At 36.0% G+C, this 18,542-nt stretch overlaps 1 protein-coding gene across 1 annotated transcript; it reads right to left on the bottom strand.

Moving 5' to 3' along the window:
- Positions 1-139: 139 nt before the first annotated feature.
- LOC147502354 (gamma-soluble NSF attachment protein-like) lies at positions 140-5,261 on the bottom strand. The gene is made up of 9 exons (XM_086604516.1): positions 4,942-5,261; positions 4,113-4,180; positions 3,924-4,021; positions 1,787-1,856; positions 1,575-1,690; positions 956-1,027; positions 728-886; positions 312-387; positions 140-235 (listed from the first exon to the last, which is right to left on the bottom strand). The coding sequence occupies exons 6-9, from the start codon at positions 997-999 to the stop codon at positions 140-142; spliced, it is 375 nt and encodes a 124-aa protein (XP_086460642.1). The 5' UTR covers positions 1,000-1,027; positions 1,575-1,690; positions 1,787-1,856; positions 3,924-4,021; positions 4,113-4,180; positions 4,942-5,261.
- Positions 5,262-18,542: the final 13,281 nt, after the last annotated feature.

Genomic DNA, 18,542 nt, shown 5'->3' with positions numbered 1-18,542 from the left:
TTGTGACTACCAAGGATGGCGCGGTGGAATGAAAAAAAAAGAAATACCGTATGAACAACTGAACTCTTCGGATATGAAGACAGCGAACTTTTGGTCGAGTGTAACATGTTTGATAGATAACACTACAAACGCCATACAACTAATTTGGAGAAAACCTTACCTTTGGGTTCTTCACGGTCTCGTCCACACTTAGAATTAGGCAAGCTGCCTCTGTTGTCGCATTTATAGCATTTATCTGAGACATTTGCAATCACGACCAATGTAGGTAAAAAGAAACTGAACAAAGCAACATGAGAAAGAACATTGAATACCTTAACAACAGTAGGTTCCCATACAAAGTTGGCAAATGTATTTATGATTCCACCAGTGTTTATATCGACCCCGTAGCTGTTGCAACTTTTAATTTCTATTAAAATCACAAATACCTAATCTAGCAACATGTAATGAAAGCAGTAAAACAAGATAAATGCTATTTTGTTATGATAGACAAAATCAACTTTTAACATAGGGGATAGATCATGTTGTGGCACACATCTTCTCAGTGAAAATACTGACAATATAAAACCTCTCTATAAATAGAGAGAGATAACTTAAAAGACGTCATTTTTCAGTGATGTGGGATAAAATCCGCTAATAAACTAAATACAAACATCTAACCAAAAAAAAATGTAGTAAAGTTAGCAAATGTAATTCAGACTTCAGACCAAAAAAAAACTAGTGTGCATACCGAGCACCCTTTGCAAGAGAATCTGATGCAGGTTGACTTCTTCCACATTCGTTGTACAACTCAGATGCCCTTCTGTAATAGTCAAGAACATGACCCCATTTTCCTAGCTCCTTGGATATATTACCACAAGTCTCCATATGCTTAGCAGCATCCCATGGTCTGTTAAGCATGTAAAGGATACATCCACAAAACATGTAAACACTATCATTTCAAAGTATAAAAGGATACGATGACTGCATTTCATGTCCTTTGGAAGCCTTTTCTAATGCCATCAATGCTTTCTCATTATCTCTTTTGTTCCTGTACTCACATCATAATAGTCACTGACTAGAGTTTATACTGAATAGTAAGTAGTTCTTTGCTCAAAAGCTGTTAACATGAATTTAGATCCAAATGAAATTGCATTTATGTAGCAGTGATGTCAATCGATATAATTGGGTGATTTGTGGTACCGCCTTTAGTATTTGATTACTGCATCTTTTTCTACAGCATGCCATGGTTAAGTCAATTCTAGAAAAAAGTCATTTCCAGTTTGAAATTTGAAGGGTGCAATTGCAGTAGAAAATGCATTGAGTTGCAAATTTATAGAGACATACCACTTTTTTTTTTTTTTTTGGTAAGCCTGTTTTAAATGAGATCAGTAACTCTTTGATGCTGGCGGGATTCGAACCCCAGACCTCTGGTATCATCACCCAAAGGTTTTACCGACTTTGCTAGTCGACACCTGCACATACCAACTTATATACATTACACGTTTATCATCAGACACAAGTTTAGCAGACCTTAATTCTAACTAGCACAAACATATTAGAAGTTTAAAGGCTCTACATCTTTCATCATCTGGTACCTCCATATGCAAAATTAACTTCAACTAAGAGACGATATCTTTAATCCAATATCAACGTTGGCTGCCTCAAGCAGAATTCATCTTTTGTAACTTAGCTTTGTCAGAATCAAGATATCCTGGTCATTAACAGCACCAATGAAATAAATAAATTATCATTACACGAGTAATACATGAACAAGTAGGATATAAAATACACAGAAGAGATTTCTTACTCTGTTCACTTGCAGTTGCTTTCTGGATACTCGTACGGAAGTAGATATTCCCATTTTTCTGGTAGACTGGCTGCATAAAAGCGAAAAACAACATATTTTTTTTACTGAAACAGTAGTGATTTTTCTTAGCAAACACTGATAGTTGCTGGATAGAGTTAAGGTCTCCAGGAAAGAGATCGCACGCTGTTGAACCCCATTATTATGGGTAGGTGGTGGGGGAGTGTCTGGGTAGAGCCGGGGAAGGAATTTTCCATCAGCTTCATTGCAATAAAGAACTTAACAGAAACATTTCTGCATCCCTACAGTCTTTCATTACATGTTGCTTATTAACATGTGAATGGGTCTTTAAGCAATGGCCATGTGCTGTCTATAGAGTAGGCGATAAGCAGTAAAATCTTAATCACAAAGTCACAATTTTCCTTTCTCCATAGCTACTACTTTCTTTTCAAATAGTTGTAGACAAAATGTTTGAACTAATACCTGAAAATTCTTACAAGCCTGTAACTAAAAGGCATCCAAACACAGCCCTCCTCTCCTATTCTTTGCACTGAGTTACTATAACCGTACAGAAAGAACACAACACATATTATGTGTTTGTGAATGTTAACTTTACTATATGTCTTTATCGAAGGAACTATATCCTAAATCATATAATTCAAAGATGTTTGAGAGACTCAGTGCAAGGAAGCTATATCCAAGAGTCAAAAGGTACTACTATTTCTTATCTATTTCCAATATAGATATATTACCCCATATTCACCAACCACATAATCGATAATGCCGATAAGAGGATTTCATCTTCTAAAGATAGTATCAGACACTATCTTTTAGTATTTTAGAATCGCGTGTTATGAATGAAAGTATGAAACTAATCTCCGTATTACTTAGGTAACATAGTAAGCCAAAAATGTCAATGAAGTAGATTTTTAACCAAAATCAATATAAATCTATCTTCCTAGGGTTCAGGTTCAGCCATGGATTCTTGTAATTCCAAATAACTTTCAAACTTAAATATGTAATCCAAAGCATAGGAAACTTACAAGTGGGGTGTACACAAACAGAATATGGACAGCTCCTATACACCAGTTGGACAATGGAGAGATGCGGAAGTATAAAAAAGTTCAGAAACAATCAAACACGAGACTTACACACAAGACCAACAAAGGAGGAACTGGTAAAGGTCCAAAAACTCCAAACGACTTATTACAAGTCAGTCAAAGAAAATGACAAGTATCTCTAATATTAGCTTAATAACATTATTTCTTAACCAATAAAATAAAACAAAAAAAAAATAACCTTACTTCCTGAATAAATCTACTCAACTCTAGAATCCCCATGAGAAGATGACATCAGTATACATGTCCATAACGTTATATGTACATTAGTATACCTATTTCGTCAACTGCTAATGGTGACTCATTCCAGTAAAGGAACAAACTTCCCTTGGTCCCTTCATTTTAAACATGATAAAGGCTGTCAAATGAGACCTTGGAGACAAAATTAAGGGCCACTGAATATCTGACTTCTCATCCACTGTTCCTCTGGATAGTTTTTTCCAGTACATCAAAATGTCAATTGTTTGTATATGCTAAAGTTTGGAGTTGTTGGTCACAACAAAAAGATAGAAATACTGCAGTAAATGGAGTCAAGGGGTACCAAAGAAAAATTGACGGAATAACACAAAGCCTTGCACCTCGCCCCTGACTACAGAGCTCCATTGCTATGTAGTCAGGGGCGATCATCCCTCACTAGTCACCAATGCTTTAAGAAAATTCGAATCTAATTGGCCATGCATATTTTAGTGGATACAAATCTACTGATTGTTACTGACGTTCTCCTATAACACAGTCCCACTTGAAAGAGAAGAAGAAAAATTAGGCAGCCAACAAAAACACCAACCACCGGATCAAAGAAGAGGAATTAGATACCAAGTGACGCTGCAACTTGAGACAAAATATGGGCTGTGGACACTAACTAAAACAACCACTAGCTAAACATCCATTTCTAAGACACCCATTTCTTAGAAATATCGCTAAGAAAGGAATGAAAAAAACGGAATTCATCCATTTCTTGCAATGTCGATAATCAGGACTAGTTAATTAAGTTAGTAACTAGAAAGAAAATGAAAGATTATTACCTCAAACTGCAAGAAAATACGACTGTGTCAAAACGGACTTCCAATGTCAGACGGGTCTCACCAAAGCTGGCTGACACCAATCGCCCATAGTCAGCCACCTGAAAATAAAATGATCCAAGACCCTCAGATGACAAAGTAACAAAAGTAATAAGAGCTGCACTAAATCACTAATGCCGAAATATAACTGACCTGCTGAAGTCATTACTGCCTAAGCTCCGATCTTCTTGCCTAGCTGCTACTAGATCATCTTCTATTATCTGAAAATTTGGAAACAGGATTTACGCTTACAATCACTTCCAAATATCAATCACAATGAAGGTCCCAGTATTCATATAATGTTTTTCACAATTCCACCAAAACTGGGAGCAAAGCTAACTTCACTGTTTCTATGTTAATTAGAGTCATGAATTTTGTCCAAACTGTTTCTATGGTGTGAGATACGGTCGTTGACATCCACACTTCATTCTACAAACGTGTGTGTGTGTGTAGATATAGTTTTTGGAGGATAGTGTCATTTTCAATCAAATCAAAGGAGAACAATTCAAAAGTGCCAGCAAATAAATCTTCATGAATGCCCCCCGCCATCACTTGCATACTGCAACTACATCCAAACTTTCATTTTCCTTAAACAGAACAAAAGCTTAATTATATGTAGTCAGCATTGTTTACAGGTGAGTTAAAGCTACCATTCCAACTTTCTCTTCTTCTTCTTCTGGGTATGGTATTGCTACTTCTTCTTCCCCTTGATTTTCATCTTCTATTATTATAGCAGCTATAATAATAGTTAAATAATAGTTAGGAGCAATTCCAAATTCCTTTGGTAACATTCCGGAATTGATTGTGATTAGATAATAGTTAGGAGCAATTCCAAATTCCTTTAGTTCAAAGAATATTGATTTTCGCCAATTTTCGAACCCAATTTAATAAAAAAACGCACAAAAACAATTTGGGTTTTTGAAAAACGATATCATGCCAATTCACAAATGAAACAAAGAAGAACAAAAGAATAAGCAATTACCTGTAGCTGTTGTTAATTTCTGTTTTTCTTCTTTGGGGTTTGTTTGTTTGGATGTGTTGAGACAAAAAACCAACTAAGGACGAATTTTGTGGATCTGGAAGGTATTTTTTTGTTTTTGGATCTGTTGTACAACAACACCGCGATACCATATGGAGGAAATGAGTTGGATTTCAAGTATGTGGTCTAAAGAATATTATGATTTCTGGGTCGAGGATGCATGTCAACAATCCATTTCTTGTTTTCTTTGATTGAGGAGTGCGAAAATTAGGGATCTTGAGATAATGCGGCGGTGAGAGAGAGAGAGGAGAGAAAAAAAAAATTATGTTTTATATTTCGATATTTTTGGTTTTTCTCTGTTTGCAAAATTTTTCGAGAAATTTTTAAGTTTGTAACACTTCTCCAACGTTTTTTAAGCGTTAGCAATTAATTCCGGAAATTCACCCAAATAAAGCAACGCTTTACAACATTACCAACGCTTATTTAACGTTGGAAACTTACTAACGCTAAATAAGCGTTGCAAATAAAAAAAGGTGCGTGTTGCAAATATCCTATTATGGTGTAGTGTTAAAGAACATTACACAATTTGTTTTTTCTTTATTCAAATAATCCATACCATACTTAATAACAATGCTCAGGTTTGTACAATATTTACTTACTTTTTTTGTTCAATCTCAACCTAATAAATCCTTCCTTTGTATATTGTATATATCATTTCCCAATGTAACTATGTTGCTTCCACTATAGTTAATATTGCTTATTTATTTATTTTATTTATTATTTATTCTTTTTGCAGAAATGGATAGTCTGTCAAACACCTCTAGAGTTACAAACAAGACAACCACAACATCTTTTGAAGATAGATTTCCAATTTATATTACTCAAAACACCTCAAAACATAAAGTGTTTCTATATCTTTATGACTACATCTACAAGTCCCACCTAAAACCAAAACTCGCCATTAGAGAAAACCCTAAAAAAAAGACGGATACTAAATTATATTCGAACTGTGTGGACGATATAGATTAAGTTGTTGTACATCACAGAGTTAACATCACCTCGGTAGTCGCTTACCACAATTCCTACATGAATAATTTAGTTATTATTACATTTTCAAATCATTTTGTATTGTACATTTCCCTTTTCAAAATGTTACACATTACTATCCTACTTCAAAATGCTTTCAATTAATTTGGCACAAAAATGATTAGAGTTACCTAATCTACATCATTCAATCATTTTTTGTTCTGTTTTTTTTTTTAATTATTTATTTATTTTTTTTGTGCGCATTAATTAGACTTCTTCATCGAGTTGGCCTACTTATCAATTTTTTTCCCCCTTACAATTAGGGAAATAGTCAATAGCATGTGGAATTTTAAATCACATTATTAATGATACTTCTTTATGGAATCCGTGCCGAAAGCAACTAGTCAATATAACAAAATAGAGCTATTTCATGACTCGCGGCTGGGATTCAATTTCAGCGAGTATAAATCGAAGGTCGCCATGCCACCACGTTGAATTAGGAATTAATTAGAGTTTAAATTATGAAAATGAACAAAAAAAAACCCTTTGTTTTCCAAACTTCAAAAATCCTTCGCCTAGGTCTGTCGTTCCAAGTTCCCATCAAAAAAAAAAAAAAAAAAAAACTTATTCTCCCCATTAGCATGAAGGCAATCTTCACTCCTTTCACTCCTACGTCTTCTTCTTTCTCTTCGAATAGTGTTTTTTAATATGTTCTCCAAAATGGGGTTAGGAGACTGCCATTGTTCATGTTAACAGTTTTAGCCTGGCTTACTTCTCCTCATTAATTAAGAAAAAAATAAAAGAAAACTTACTTCTCCCAGCGGTGGACTTCACATTTTGAACAATGAAGAAGAAAACAATTGCAGTCGGCCTAATTTGACAGGTATCAACTCCTTCGTCTTCTTCTTTAAATTGCATTTTTTTTACTTATGGGTAAATCATAGTTTAAAAAAAGAGAAGAAAACTTCAGTTATTGAAAATCATGTATCTCTGTTAAATCTCTCAATAAAGGAGCAAGTTTTACAAAGTTGATTATTAATACATTTAGTCATCATTGAACCCAACATGATAGATAATGACCCAACATGTTGATTACTTAGTCATTTGTTGATGGTTAGTAGTTCATCTGAATAAAGACCCTTTGGACCAACGTGTAATCCATACCAAATGGGCTTCAAAGCTTCTCCTAATTGGTAAGGAATTTTTAGGCTTTGCTTTGTACTATTTTCTCATTGAATTTCAGTTATATTTCAGAGTTCCATTTTTTAAGTTCTATTTCCAACTTCAATTTGTTTCTTCATTCATTCTTATTTTTCACTGCCTCAATGTTTGGTTCTTTTAAGTTCATTCTTATTTTGTTACTCCTCATACAAGTATGCCGGAGCAAGCTGAAGCGCACAAGGTGGCTGAAGTCGAGGTATGCATATAATTGTTGACTGATGTTAAAGTGTGCACATATTTTTAAATGTGTTGTATATTCGGACAAATTTATCACTTAATGTTTTTTAAGGTTGTCATTTCATTTTACTATGCAGAGAAATTAATGTAGAAATTCATCGGGCGACAATGCTTAACAAAGTTCGAACTTAAATGGTCAAAGAAGTTGAGGTACGCATATTATTCTTATCTCGAAAACTTTGTGGGGTATAAATCGAGGGTCGGGACACGTGTGTGCAAGCTTAGAAAATGTGAGGCAGCCACAGCTAGAATTTATTGCTAAACAGTTACACCAAAATTCAAATCTCTTCGTCTCCCCACTCTTCCTCTCTAATTTTCCCTTTACATTCATTCATTGGTTTATTTGCCAAACGAAATAAAGATGGCAGAAAATTGGAAGTTACAATCTCTCTCTCTCTCTTTCATTTTCCCCAAGCAGATAAAATTAACTTCATCTCCCTTTGCTCTTTCTCTTAGCATTCATGGTCAGCAAGTCAATTGAAGAAAAACAACACAGTCATAAACAAAAGAAAAAATAATAATAGAAGCCAATTAGAAGAACTTCTAAACCGTCTTAGATTCTCCCTTTGCTTCTTTTTCTGTTTGTAAAATAAAAGTCAAAATTATTGTGTAGAATTTTTATTTCTTTTAACTTTCCTTCCATGTCCAGTTTTTTTCTCCAATTTCGATCAACGAAAGCTACGCAAGTATGCCCTCTTCTCCGTTCATTGCTACTAATGAAGTTTTCATCTATCGTAGTTTAGTTGTTAAGTATTTCCTATCTTGATTAAGTTTTTCATTTTGTAAGAATCAGATTTTTTTTTTGTGATTTAGTTTTTATTAAAATTTCATTTAGGTTCATTTACCCCTTACTGCTTGAATTATACTGCTTGATTTGGCGGGTTTTGAAAATCCTATGACAATGATGTCATACCACATGAGGTTTGTTTCCTCCCTGATGTATATGTGGTATATTTAGCAAAAAAAAAGATGCATTTTCTTTGGTTTATCTGATACTTTTTGCTTAACATTACATATAGAGAGAGAGGGCAACATAAGCAAGCAGGTGAGCATTTGCAATTTTCGAATCTCTTCTTAGTGTTTGATTTTATTTTATTTTTTACTATTTTCATTTATTTATTTATTTTAAATTTATTTTATTGTGTTTTGTTTTTTTGTGTTGTTGTTGTGATAGTTGCATTCCGGTGCACTTATTTTCCCTAATTAAGTTTGTTTTTGGGTTCTTAATGCAAGTTATAGTTGCCGTCGAGATCGAGTGCCATGGAAATCTAGGTCCATGTCTTAGTTCTGTATGGACTTGGGATATCCGATTCATTAGTTAATTATAGAATTATAAAGTAAATGAAAGAAAATTGTCTTCGTTGATAGTGTCTAGGATCCTATTTCTCTCTCTTCCATCATGTTTTCCCTTGAAATCCCATATAGCAAAGAATCTTTTGTTCTCTTATGCATGCTCTATTCAAGTAATTGGAATGGCGTACTTATGCATGCTCTATTCAAGTTATTGGAATGGGGGTAACAGTACGTGATTTGTTGGAACAAAGTTTTTAGTTGTTGCTAACTGTTTCAGCAAGATTTGCCAAAACACACCAGTTGAGGGTCGGAAGTAATGTTTTTAGAGATGGTTGTTGGGGAAAGATGAGACTGGACTTCAGTGTGAAGTTGCCTACGTACCCAAATGTATTGTTTGGGATCAAGTCTCGATGGCGTAGTTCTGAAAAAATGACGAAGGTTGGATTTTATAGGTAGGATTGGTGATAGTTACTTTCTCATTCTCCAATATTCCAATCGTGGGATGAAGTTGGATAACTGGCGGGAGAACTATCAAATCGTGGGATGAAGTTGGAGAACTGGCGGGAGAACTATCCAATCGTGGGATGAAGTTGGTGAACTAGCGGGAGAACTGTCCAATCGTAGGATGAAGTTGCAGAACTGGCGGGAGAACTGTCCAATCGTGGGATGAAGTTGGAGAACTTGTGGGAGAACTGTCTAATCATGGGATGAAGTTAGAGAACTGGCGGGAGAACTGTCTAATCGTGAGATGAAGTTGGAGAACTGGCGGAAGAACTGTCACACGATATGAAGTTGATAGAAGTGAATCTTGAATGTGGACGAAGTTGTGGAAGGTGTTTGACTCGCAAAACATGTGCGCAATTGATATTGATTTTACGTGTAGGTATGTAGACTTTGAGCATAGGCTTTGAACATGTACTCTGAGTGTGGGCTTTATTGTAGATAAGCTCTGAGCATGGGCTTTGAGAGTGGGCTTTTTTGTAGATAAGTTTTGAGCGTGGGCTTTTTGGTAGATAAGCTTTGAGCGTGGGCTTGTTGGTAGATAAGCTCTGAGATGGGCTTTGAACGTGGGTTTTTTGGTAGATAAGCTCTGAACATGGGCTCTGAGTGTGAGTTTGTATTGAATTGGGTTTTTATTGGGCCACATTTGTGGGGGCCGGAACATCGCCCTCTCTTTGTTATATGGGCAAAGACCGCGTGGCAAAGAATAGATTTTTTGATAGGTTTTAAGAAATTGTGGGATAGTTAATATATTGGAGGAATTCTTGTATGTACTTGGACATTAATTGTTCTAGAGTACATTAATTGGTATTGAAAATAAAATGATCGAAAAATTTGAAGTTAGGATAGGTAAAAATCAGAGTTGGGTTTATGGTTTTCTTGTAGCTTATAAAATTTAATGGCAATTTGGTAAATGTAAAAGAATGTCAAAGTAAAGTAAAATGATTGGAAGGGCTAGTAAAAAGAATATGAAAATGTGATGGGCTATGGGCTATGGGCCTCTTTTACAGTTTTATTTGGTTAAGCGGACGAAATCTAAAGGGATAGCTTTTAATAGTAGTTTCTAATGGGTTAAATTTGATTAGATGGAAGGATTGTTCACCAAGAGGATCGGTAAAAAATTAGAGGATCGGCAAAAAATAGGAAAGTACATCATATAAGGGGCGGCAAACAACTGAAACAAGTATACTGATATTTCTTTGAAAAGTAATTGGGATAGGACACACATACATTGGCTTGTTGATAAGGGATGTTAACTTAACAAAAGTTGGATTGGGCACGCTTTTATTGAGTTGCTCGGCTATCAAAGATTCAACAAAGAAATATATTAGGGGATGTTGTTTTGTTGAGCAATAGAAACACTTGGGTTTTTCTAAATGTAAGTAATTGTTGGTGGATCAGCAAAGATATAATAAGAGAAGGATTGGTATTTATGGGATCAGCAATGCAAGCGGCGTTATGCGAGCGACAATGCTAGCGGCATTTTTGGGATTGGCAATGCGAGCGATGGGCGGCATTTATGGGCTCGACAATGTGAGCGATGCGGGACAAAGACATTAAAACTTTTGTCTTTGAACTTGTATTCTTAACAGTGCCCAGAATCCAGATTTTGTTAGGCTGAGAACATTCTACGCTTTTGGGTTGAGGAAGGGTTTAAAACACTCCTTGCTGCTACCACCTTGCTTACTAGCAACCTCCACCTTGTCTCATCCTTTTTGTTTTGCTGTTGCATTTTATCTTTGAAATGCCTATACAATGGAACTTTGCAAGTAGCGAGCTCATTGCACATCCTGGAATGCAGCTCAAGAAGTTGCTCATGCGTTAAGCAGAAAGACATTCAAGAAGGTTGCTCATGCATTAAGCAGAAAGAAAGTGCAAGAAGTAGTTAGTGGCTGCGGGTGAAATTTTTTTATCAAAAGTTGCAGCTGCAATGCAAGTGAAAGAGGCCCAGGTCGGAACCCGATAACTATCCGAAACTCGAGTTTAACATGCAAAAACATTGTTTATCGATTGAAAGAGAGTCGGCACAAAATTTTGCTCGTGGATTCAAAGTCAGCAAGTAAATTTCATTGGTTGGATAAAATGAAATTGGTTGATGACTATATACGAACTGGTTAGCTATTGTAACTGGTCGGTTTTGTTATCGGTTTTTCTTATTGACAAAGATGGAAAGGATAGGCAGTTTGGATTTAATTTGATCGGCATAATAAGGTCAGGCTAGACTAATGGAATATGGATTGATCGACATACTCTTATTGTTTGGAGGCAAATTCAAAGGGATCGGCAAAAGAACTACAACAGTATACAGCGGCAATGCAAAAGGATCGGCAATGCAAAAGAAGACGCATTCGAAAAAATAGCAGATTGTTCGAACTTTTTCAGCGGCAACTCAAACCAGCGGCAATTAAATTCGAAATCAACAGTACAGCGGTAACTCAAAGTGATCGGCTGTACCAGTGACAATTCAATTCGAAATCGGCAGCACAACGGCAATTCAATTAGAAAGGATCGGCAGTACCAGCGGCAATTCAATTCGAAATCGGCAATACAGCGGTAATTCAAAGTGATCAGCAGTACCAGCGATAGTTCAATTCGAAATTGGCAATACAGCGGCAATTCAATTAGAAAAGATCTGTAGTACCAGCGGCAATTTTTATAGTAGATTTTATAAGGGTTCGGGGTAGACTATGGACAAATCGGTGTAAGGATGGACAACATGATTGATCAGGCTGTAAATTGATTGACTTAGGAATAAGTTTCAAACTGATTTGTATATAAAACTGATTTGTCCAAGTATCAAACTGATATGTATATTAACTGTAATAATACCCATTAGGAAACTAAAGTTCAAATTGAATAAGGATTGGACTTGTCATAACATCAAGAGCACTGAATAAGGATTGGACTTGTCATAACATCAAGAGCGGCAAGATTGTATTGAGACCGAACCAATGAATTTTATTGTTTGTGAAACAAATGGAAACCTATTGGTTTATGTTTCTTATGAGTCCTTGGATATAAAAAGAAAGCAAGTCGGCTCTTCATCAGTCATAAAACTGAGAGAAAAGTTCGGTTAATCAAAAAGTTCTAATCGGCAACTTAATCGAAATTCATTTTTCGAAAACCGATCGGCTTAAATGTTTGATCGGCAATAGTATCGAGCGGTAACTTGATGATAGGCTTATATGATCGGTGTTTATATGTTGAATCACTCTATTGATCGATTTGGATATTATTCGGTCATTGATCGGCAACTTAAAGTGGTCGGTCAAGTCTTTTTAGGGGTCCGCACTTGAAGTGGGCTTTTCCTAACGTCATTGAATAGCTAAAATAGATTAGAGGATCGGCAAAAATGAGTTACACAAATTGCAAGGCTCAAAAAGAAAAAGCCAGTTCTCTATTGCCTTTGGTCGAGATATATATAACTACCTATCAAAGGGAAGTCGGTAGTTATAGGGGATTGGGTAGAAAACAGAGCAATTGGAATTCAAATTTAATTTGAACAAATTGATTGAAATAGTGATGTGGGTACTTTGTTGAATTTTTTTGTTTCAATCGGGATTGGTTATTAAGTTCAGTCGGTATCTTATGGAACTTGATCGATTGTGTACGAAAAAACATAGAGATTTTAAATTGGATTAATTGACAATATTTAGCTAGATTGGTAAGTTTTCTTTATACTGTGATTTGATTGGTTTTGTTGAGATTAATCGGCAACTTACAAACTCATCGACAAGTTCTCGATCAATTATACAAATTGGGCTATAGGTATATAGAGATTGATCGGCAATGATACAAACTAATTGGATTCGATAAACTGATTGGATTGCACTTTATAGGCAATTTGATTGGGAACTGGATTTTTATTATTGGTTTATTGAAACACAAACTAGATAGATTGGCGTAATGAAATTTGGGGTGTTGCCGCCCCCAAAGTGCAATGATAACGTAATGGAATTTGGGGTGTCGCTGCCCCCATAATGTAATGATAACGTAATGGAATTTGGGGTGTCGCTGCCCCCATAATGTAATGATAACGTAATGGAAATTGGGGTGTTGCCGCCCCCATAATGTAATGATAACGTAATTGAATTTGGGGTGTCGTTGCCCATAATGTAATGATAACGTAATTAAATTTGGGGTGTTGCCGCCCCTAAAGTGTAATGATAACATAATGAAATTTGGAGTGTCACCGCCCCCATAATATAATGATAACGTAATGAAATTTGGGGTGTCACCGCCCTCAAAGTGTAATGATAACGTAATGAAATTTGGAGTATTGCTGCCCCCAAAATGTAATGATAACGTAATGAAAATTGGGGTGTCACCACCCCCATAATACAATGATTAAAGTACTTTGAATGAAATGCTATATATGAATGCTAATTTAAATGTATGCATGTATGAATAATAGATAAATTATAAATGTAAAATGATATTTAAGATGCCCTTATGTATATATGGTCTTTCATTTTGACTATGTGTGTCCCACTTTTGTAATAAAGTGAATGTCGTCATTCTTATAAATTGCAATATTTTTTGCAATGAATCAATATGACTTTGAGGCAGAAGAATTGTAAGTATCATCATTTTTTGAGTAGTGGTAAAACACTTCTTGTTGTATGGCTGATCCATTCTTTATTTAGGCTATAAACAAAAGAATATCGATATTATCATATTGGACTGATCAGCATGTCGATAAGCCATAGGCTTGGCATGTTATCAATTGTGCGAGTTCTTTGACGAGATCAATCACTTCTTGTTGTATACCAATCCATTATTCAGTGAGGCTATAGACAGAAGAATATCGACATCATCATATTGGACTGGTCAACATGCATGTCGATGAGCCATAAACTTAGACGACCACTGTGCCATGACGAGGTCAATCACTTCAACTATACGCCGATCCATTCTTCAGTGAGGTAACAAATAGAAGGATATCGACATCATCATATATATGGACGGATCAGCATGTCGATGAGCCCTAAGGTTTGGGCTACTATCGACTGTGCGAGTTCCATGACGAGGTCAATCACTTCTAGTTGCTTTGATCCTTTCTTCAATGAGGCAACAAATAGAAGGCTATCAACATCATCATATAGACAGATCAGCATGTCGATGAGCCCTAAGGTTTTGGGCTACTATCAACTGTGTGAGTTCCATGACAAGGTCAATCACGTACTTCTAGCTGTATGCTAATCCATTCTTCGGTGAAGCTACAAATAGAAGGTTATCGACCTCATCATATTGGACAGATCAGCACATCGATAAGCCCTAAAATTTGGGCTGTTATCGATTGTGCGAGTTCCATGATGAGATCATCCACTTCTAGTTATATGCTGAGCTATTCTTCAGTGAGGCTACAAATAGAACGATATCGATATCATCATATGAAACAGGTCAGCCACGTCGATGAGCCCTAAGGTTTGGGCTACTATCAACTGTGCGAGTTCTATGACCAGGTCAACTACTGTCCTTGTTATATGCCAATTTCTCGTAGTTATATCTTGATGATCGAGTTAGTCAATATGAATTGATGGCAAATAGATCGGAATTGTTCAACTATTGTACACTGGTCATCAAATTGAGTCTTTTTTCTTGACGACCAAATTGAAAGAGCTTTTCCAAATAAAATTCTTGGAGCACCAAAATTGAAAAAAAATCAATTATGACAGATTTTTTTTCTTGCCAATCATTTGGATCAGCAAAATATTCTCTGAAACATTTGGTTTGGAAAGTTTTTTTTTTTTTTTTTTTTTTTAAGGTAGGTAAAATTAGATATTGTAAATTGGCAATGAAAAAGACCGAGCCAATTATGAAGATTGGTTATTTCTTCACCTAGGGTGAACATTTGGAGTATATGGATGGAAGGTTAGGATCCAATCATTTTTTTTGTGGTCCTCTGTAAGTGAGTCACCATTTATAAAACTACTATTGTCAACTGACATGTAATGTGAAACATGCATTAGTCGACAATGAGCTTGAGGGTTGGGACCACGACTTGTAGAGGGGCCTTTCAGAGAGGTTGAACTACTAAAGCATGGTAAGTGATATATTCACATAATTTCTTCTAGGAGAGAGCCGATCTCTTATAGCCTTTTGGCTAGGATTGGCTACACCAACATTATTTTTATTCATATCTTTGATGAGTTGTCTATCCCTCCATGAGTGGTCGACAGTAAAGTTAGCAGAAGAGTTTTTGAACTCACTCACGATCACACTTGAAACTATGCGTCTTCATATTGTAGTTTTGTTTGTTTCGTTCCCTTAATCGCACGATTCTTTTTGGTGCGTGAGGAAGTGCTTTGATTATGTAGTTACTCCGCCCGACAGCTATACATATATCTGTTTCTTCAATTTTCGGAGACGACAGTCGACTTGAGTTGTTGAATCTGCAATATGAATACTCACTCTCTCAATCGCAGATAGCTGAGAACCGTCGGACTTGGAAAGGGAATTCTCATTCGCAAAAGTTGAATGTTGAACTTGAGCGGCAAGAAGAGAGCCTTCACCATTGCTTGTTCTTTGAGAAGCTATTGACGCAACTTTTTTGTGATTGAGGGTAGGAGCACAGACGGTGCCAAATATGTTTCAGCAAGATTTGCTAAAACACACCAGTTGAGGGTCGGAAGTAATGTTTTTGGAGATGGTTGTTGGGGAAAGATGAGACTGGACTTCAGTGTGAAGTTGCCTACGTACCCAAATGTATTGCTTGGGATCAAGTCTCGATGGCGTAGTTCTGGAAAAATGACGAAGGTTGGATTTTATAGGTAGGATTGGTGATAGTTACTTCCTCATTCTCTAATATTCCAATCGTGGGATGAAGTTGGAGAACTGGCGGGAGAACTATCAAATCGTGGGATGAAGTTGGAGAACTGGCGGGAGAACTGTCCAATCGTGGGATGAAGTTGGTGAACTGGCGGGAGCTGGCGGGAGAACTGTCCAATCGTAGGATGAAGTTGGAGAACTGGCGGGAGAACTGTCCAATCGTGGGATGAAGTTGGAGAACTTGTGGGAGAACTGTCTAATCGTGGGATGAAGTTGGAGAATCGTGGGATGAAGTTGAGCGGGGAAGAACCTGTCACACGATATGAAGTTGATGGAAGTGAATCTTGAATGTGGACGAAGTTGTGGAAGTTGTTTGACTCGCAAAACATGTGCGCAATTGATATTGATTTTACGTGTAGGTATGTAGGCTTTGAGCATAGGCTTTGAACATGTACTCTGAGTGTGGGCTTTATTGTAAATAAGCTCTAAGCATGGGCTTTGAGAGTGGGCTTTTTTGTAGATAAGTTTTGAGCGTGGGCTTTTTGGTAGATAAGCTTTGAGCGTGGGCTTGTTGGTAGATAAGCTCTGAGATGGGCTTTGAACGTGGGTTTTTTGGTAGATGAGCTCTAAACATGGGCTCTGAGTGTGAGTTTGTATTGAATTGGGCTTTTATTGGGCCACATTTGTGGGGGCCGGAACACTAACAAAACTTTAATTTCGCGTGTTGATGATTTCACTGATCAAGTTTATCAAGTTTTTATTGCTGTGTGCTTAGAAAATGATGGAAGAAAAGAAAAGACTTATTGAAACTCTTCCAGGTAATCTCGGCGAGTTCGGTATGTGCCGAAGCCATATATATATATATATATATATATATATATATATATATATATATATATTGACCTTTGTTTTCCGTTGCTAAGATGTACATACTGTAAGACAACAATATTTACTATATAAAAGTTAATTTGAAATCTGTTGATAGGAATACGTTATGCCGAGGTTTAGCTTCTCCATGCATCAAGTTTAATCTGTTGTCCAGTTTCTTTGTTAGTCTTGCATTTCATGATGACCAAGTTGATCCTCCAAGACGCAATTGTAAGCGTTCCGGAATACGCTACCTCAAACCATCTATCTTCTGCTCTACACTTAATTTTATGGTTTACATATTATTCGAATGATTGTAGTGTTTGAGTCATAGAGATATAATGTGGATTATCATCACAAAATTTGATGTCAGGGATTAATGCTACTACCCGAACTTCTTGATCCCCACCCCTTTCTTCTTTGGATGTTTGTTTATAATGTGGTTTTCCCTTACCTATTCCAATTTTTAAGTTCGGGAGCTTAAGAAATATTTAGAGGTGCCTACGATCAAATGTTATGTCTATTTGTTTGAATGTGTGCTTCTACTGTTTGAACTTTGAATGCTCTCTTTCACTTTGCGTTTTCTTTGCCTGTAATAGTCCTTTGGTTACAATATGCCACTTTCTAACGCAATATCTAATCTTTTAATCCAAATACTATGGGAATATATGGAACAAACAAAGGTTAGTCAAAGTTGTGTTCGGTTAGCATTGGATTATTATTAACATTTATATTTTTGTTTTTAATTTGTTTTAGAATACTGTAATCTATATCTTTCCAAGATGGCCTTTGGAATGAAAGAATTGGATAGTATGGGATGTGGCTTCTGTGAAATACCGACTTTGCTGTAAAATGTCATGAATAATATCACATTCGTTTGCAGAATTGTATTTACATAGATTTCATCAATATCAACGCCAACGGTAAATATGTTTATATTTTATCTTACCATAAAAGGGGGTGACCCTGTTTTTAACTACTAAACACAATTTTTTGCAGTTGATGCAATTACTACACCTCTGCCTTTTAATATGCAAGTGAGTGTGATAGGTTGCTACTTTCTCTAACAAGATGTTATTCTTTCCTATGTTACTACTAATGCACACAGGTTATGCTTCCCCCTTATATTTTAGCTTAGTTCTTCGGATCATTGAGTAATTTTCAGCCTGGATATTAATTTTTTGTATGGAATGCATTGATATGAATTTTTTGTGTACTATATTATATACTATGATGGTTTAATGCACGGAAGTTTTGCTCATTCATATAATTGTTAGTGCATCTAATTCAGTATTTATGAAGTTGGTTTATAGTGGTGTTCTTTTTTATGCCACCTATTGTCGTGGTAACGTTAACCTATTTATTTTGTAATGCAATATCAGAAGAGGATTCTTCAGTCCTTTATGTATGGCCAGCAAGTGGTGCTTGATGTGTATGGTGCATTGTTTGATATGTATGGACATCATTTTTTCCGTAGTATAGGATGGGGAGTTACAACTGGTTGGGTTTCAAGAGGTTAGTCTCCAGTAGATACCGCGTTTGGAAATTCCCCTTATCTAAATTAATAATTTAACGGGCCACTATGAGGAAAGCTAGAAACTCTTGGATGTGATATTACTATTATAATATTACACTATTATTGCATGTTTATATATGTGATTATGCTTTTGCTCGCTGAATCCTTCTTT

The sequence above is a fragment of the Coptis chinensis genome, chromosome 4, assembly GCF_015680905.1.
Source record: "Coptis chinensis isolate HL-2020 chromosome 4, ASM1568090v1, whole genome shotgun sequence".
Lineage (NCBI taxonomy): Eukaryota > Viridiplantae > Streptophyta > Magnoliopsida > Ranunculales > Ranunculaceae > Coptis > Coptis chinensis.
The sequence above is the reverse complement of the archived record's forward strand: the minus strand, read 5'-3'. Positions and strand labels throughout refer to the sequence as shown.

Bases quoted from the DNA above. Each gene is read 5' to 3' on its own strand.
- LOC147502354 (XM_086604516.1), bottom strand. From the start codon at position 999: ATGGCATTAGAAAAGGCTTCCAAAGGACATGAAATGCAGTCATC. The intron at 388-727 runs GTATGCACACTA...AAGTTGCAACAG, and splicing joins TCTCTTGCAAAGGGTGCTCG to CTACGGGGTCGATATAAACA. The intron at 236-311 runs GTATTCAATGTT...CAAATGTCTCAG, and splicing joins GGGAACCTACTGTTGTTAAG to ATAAATGCTATAAATGCGAC.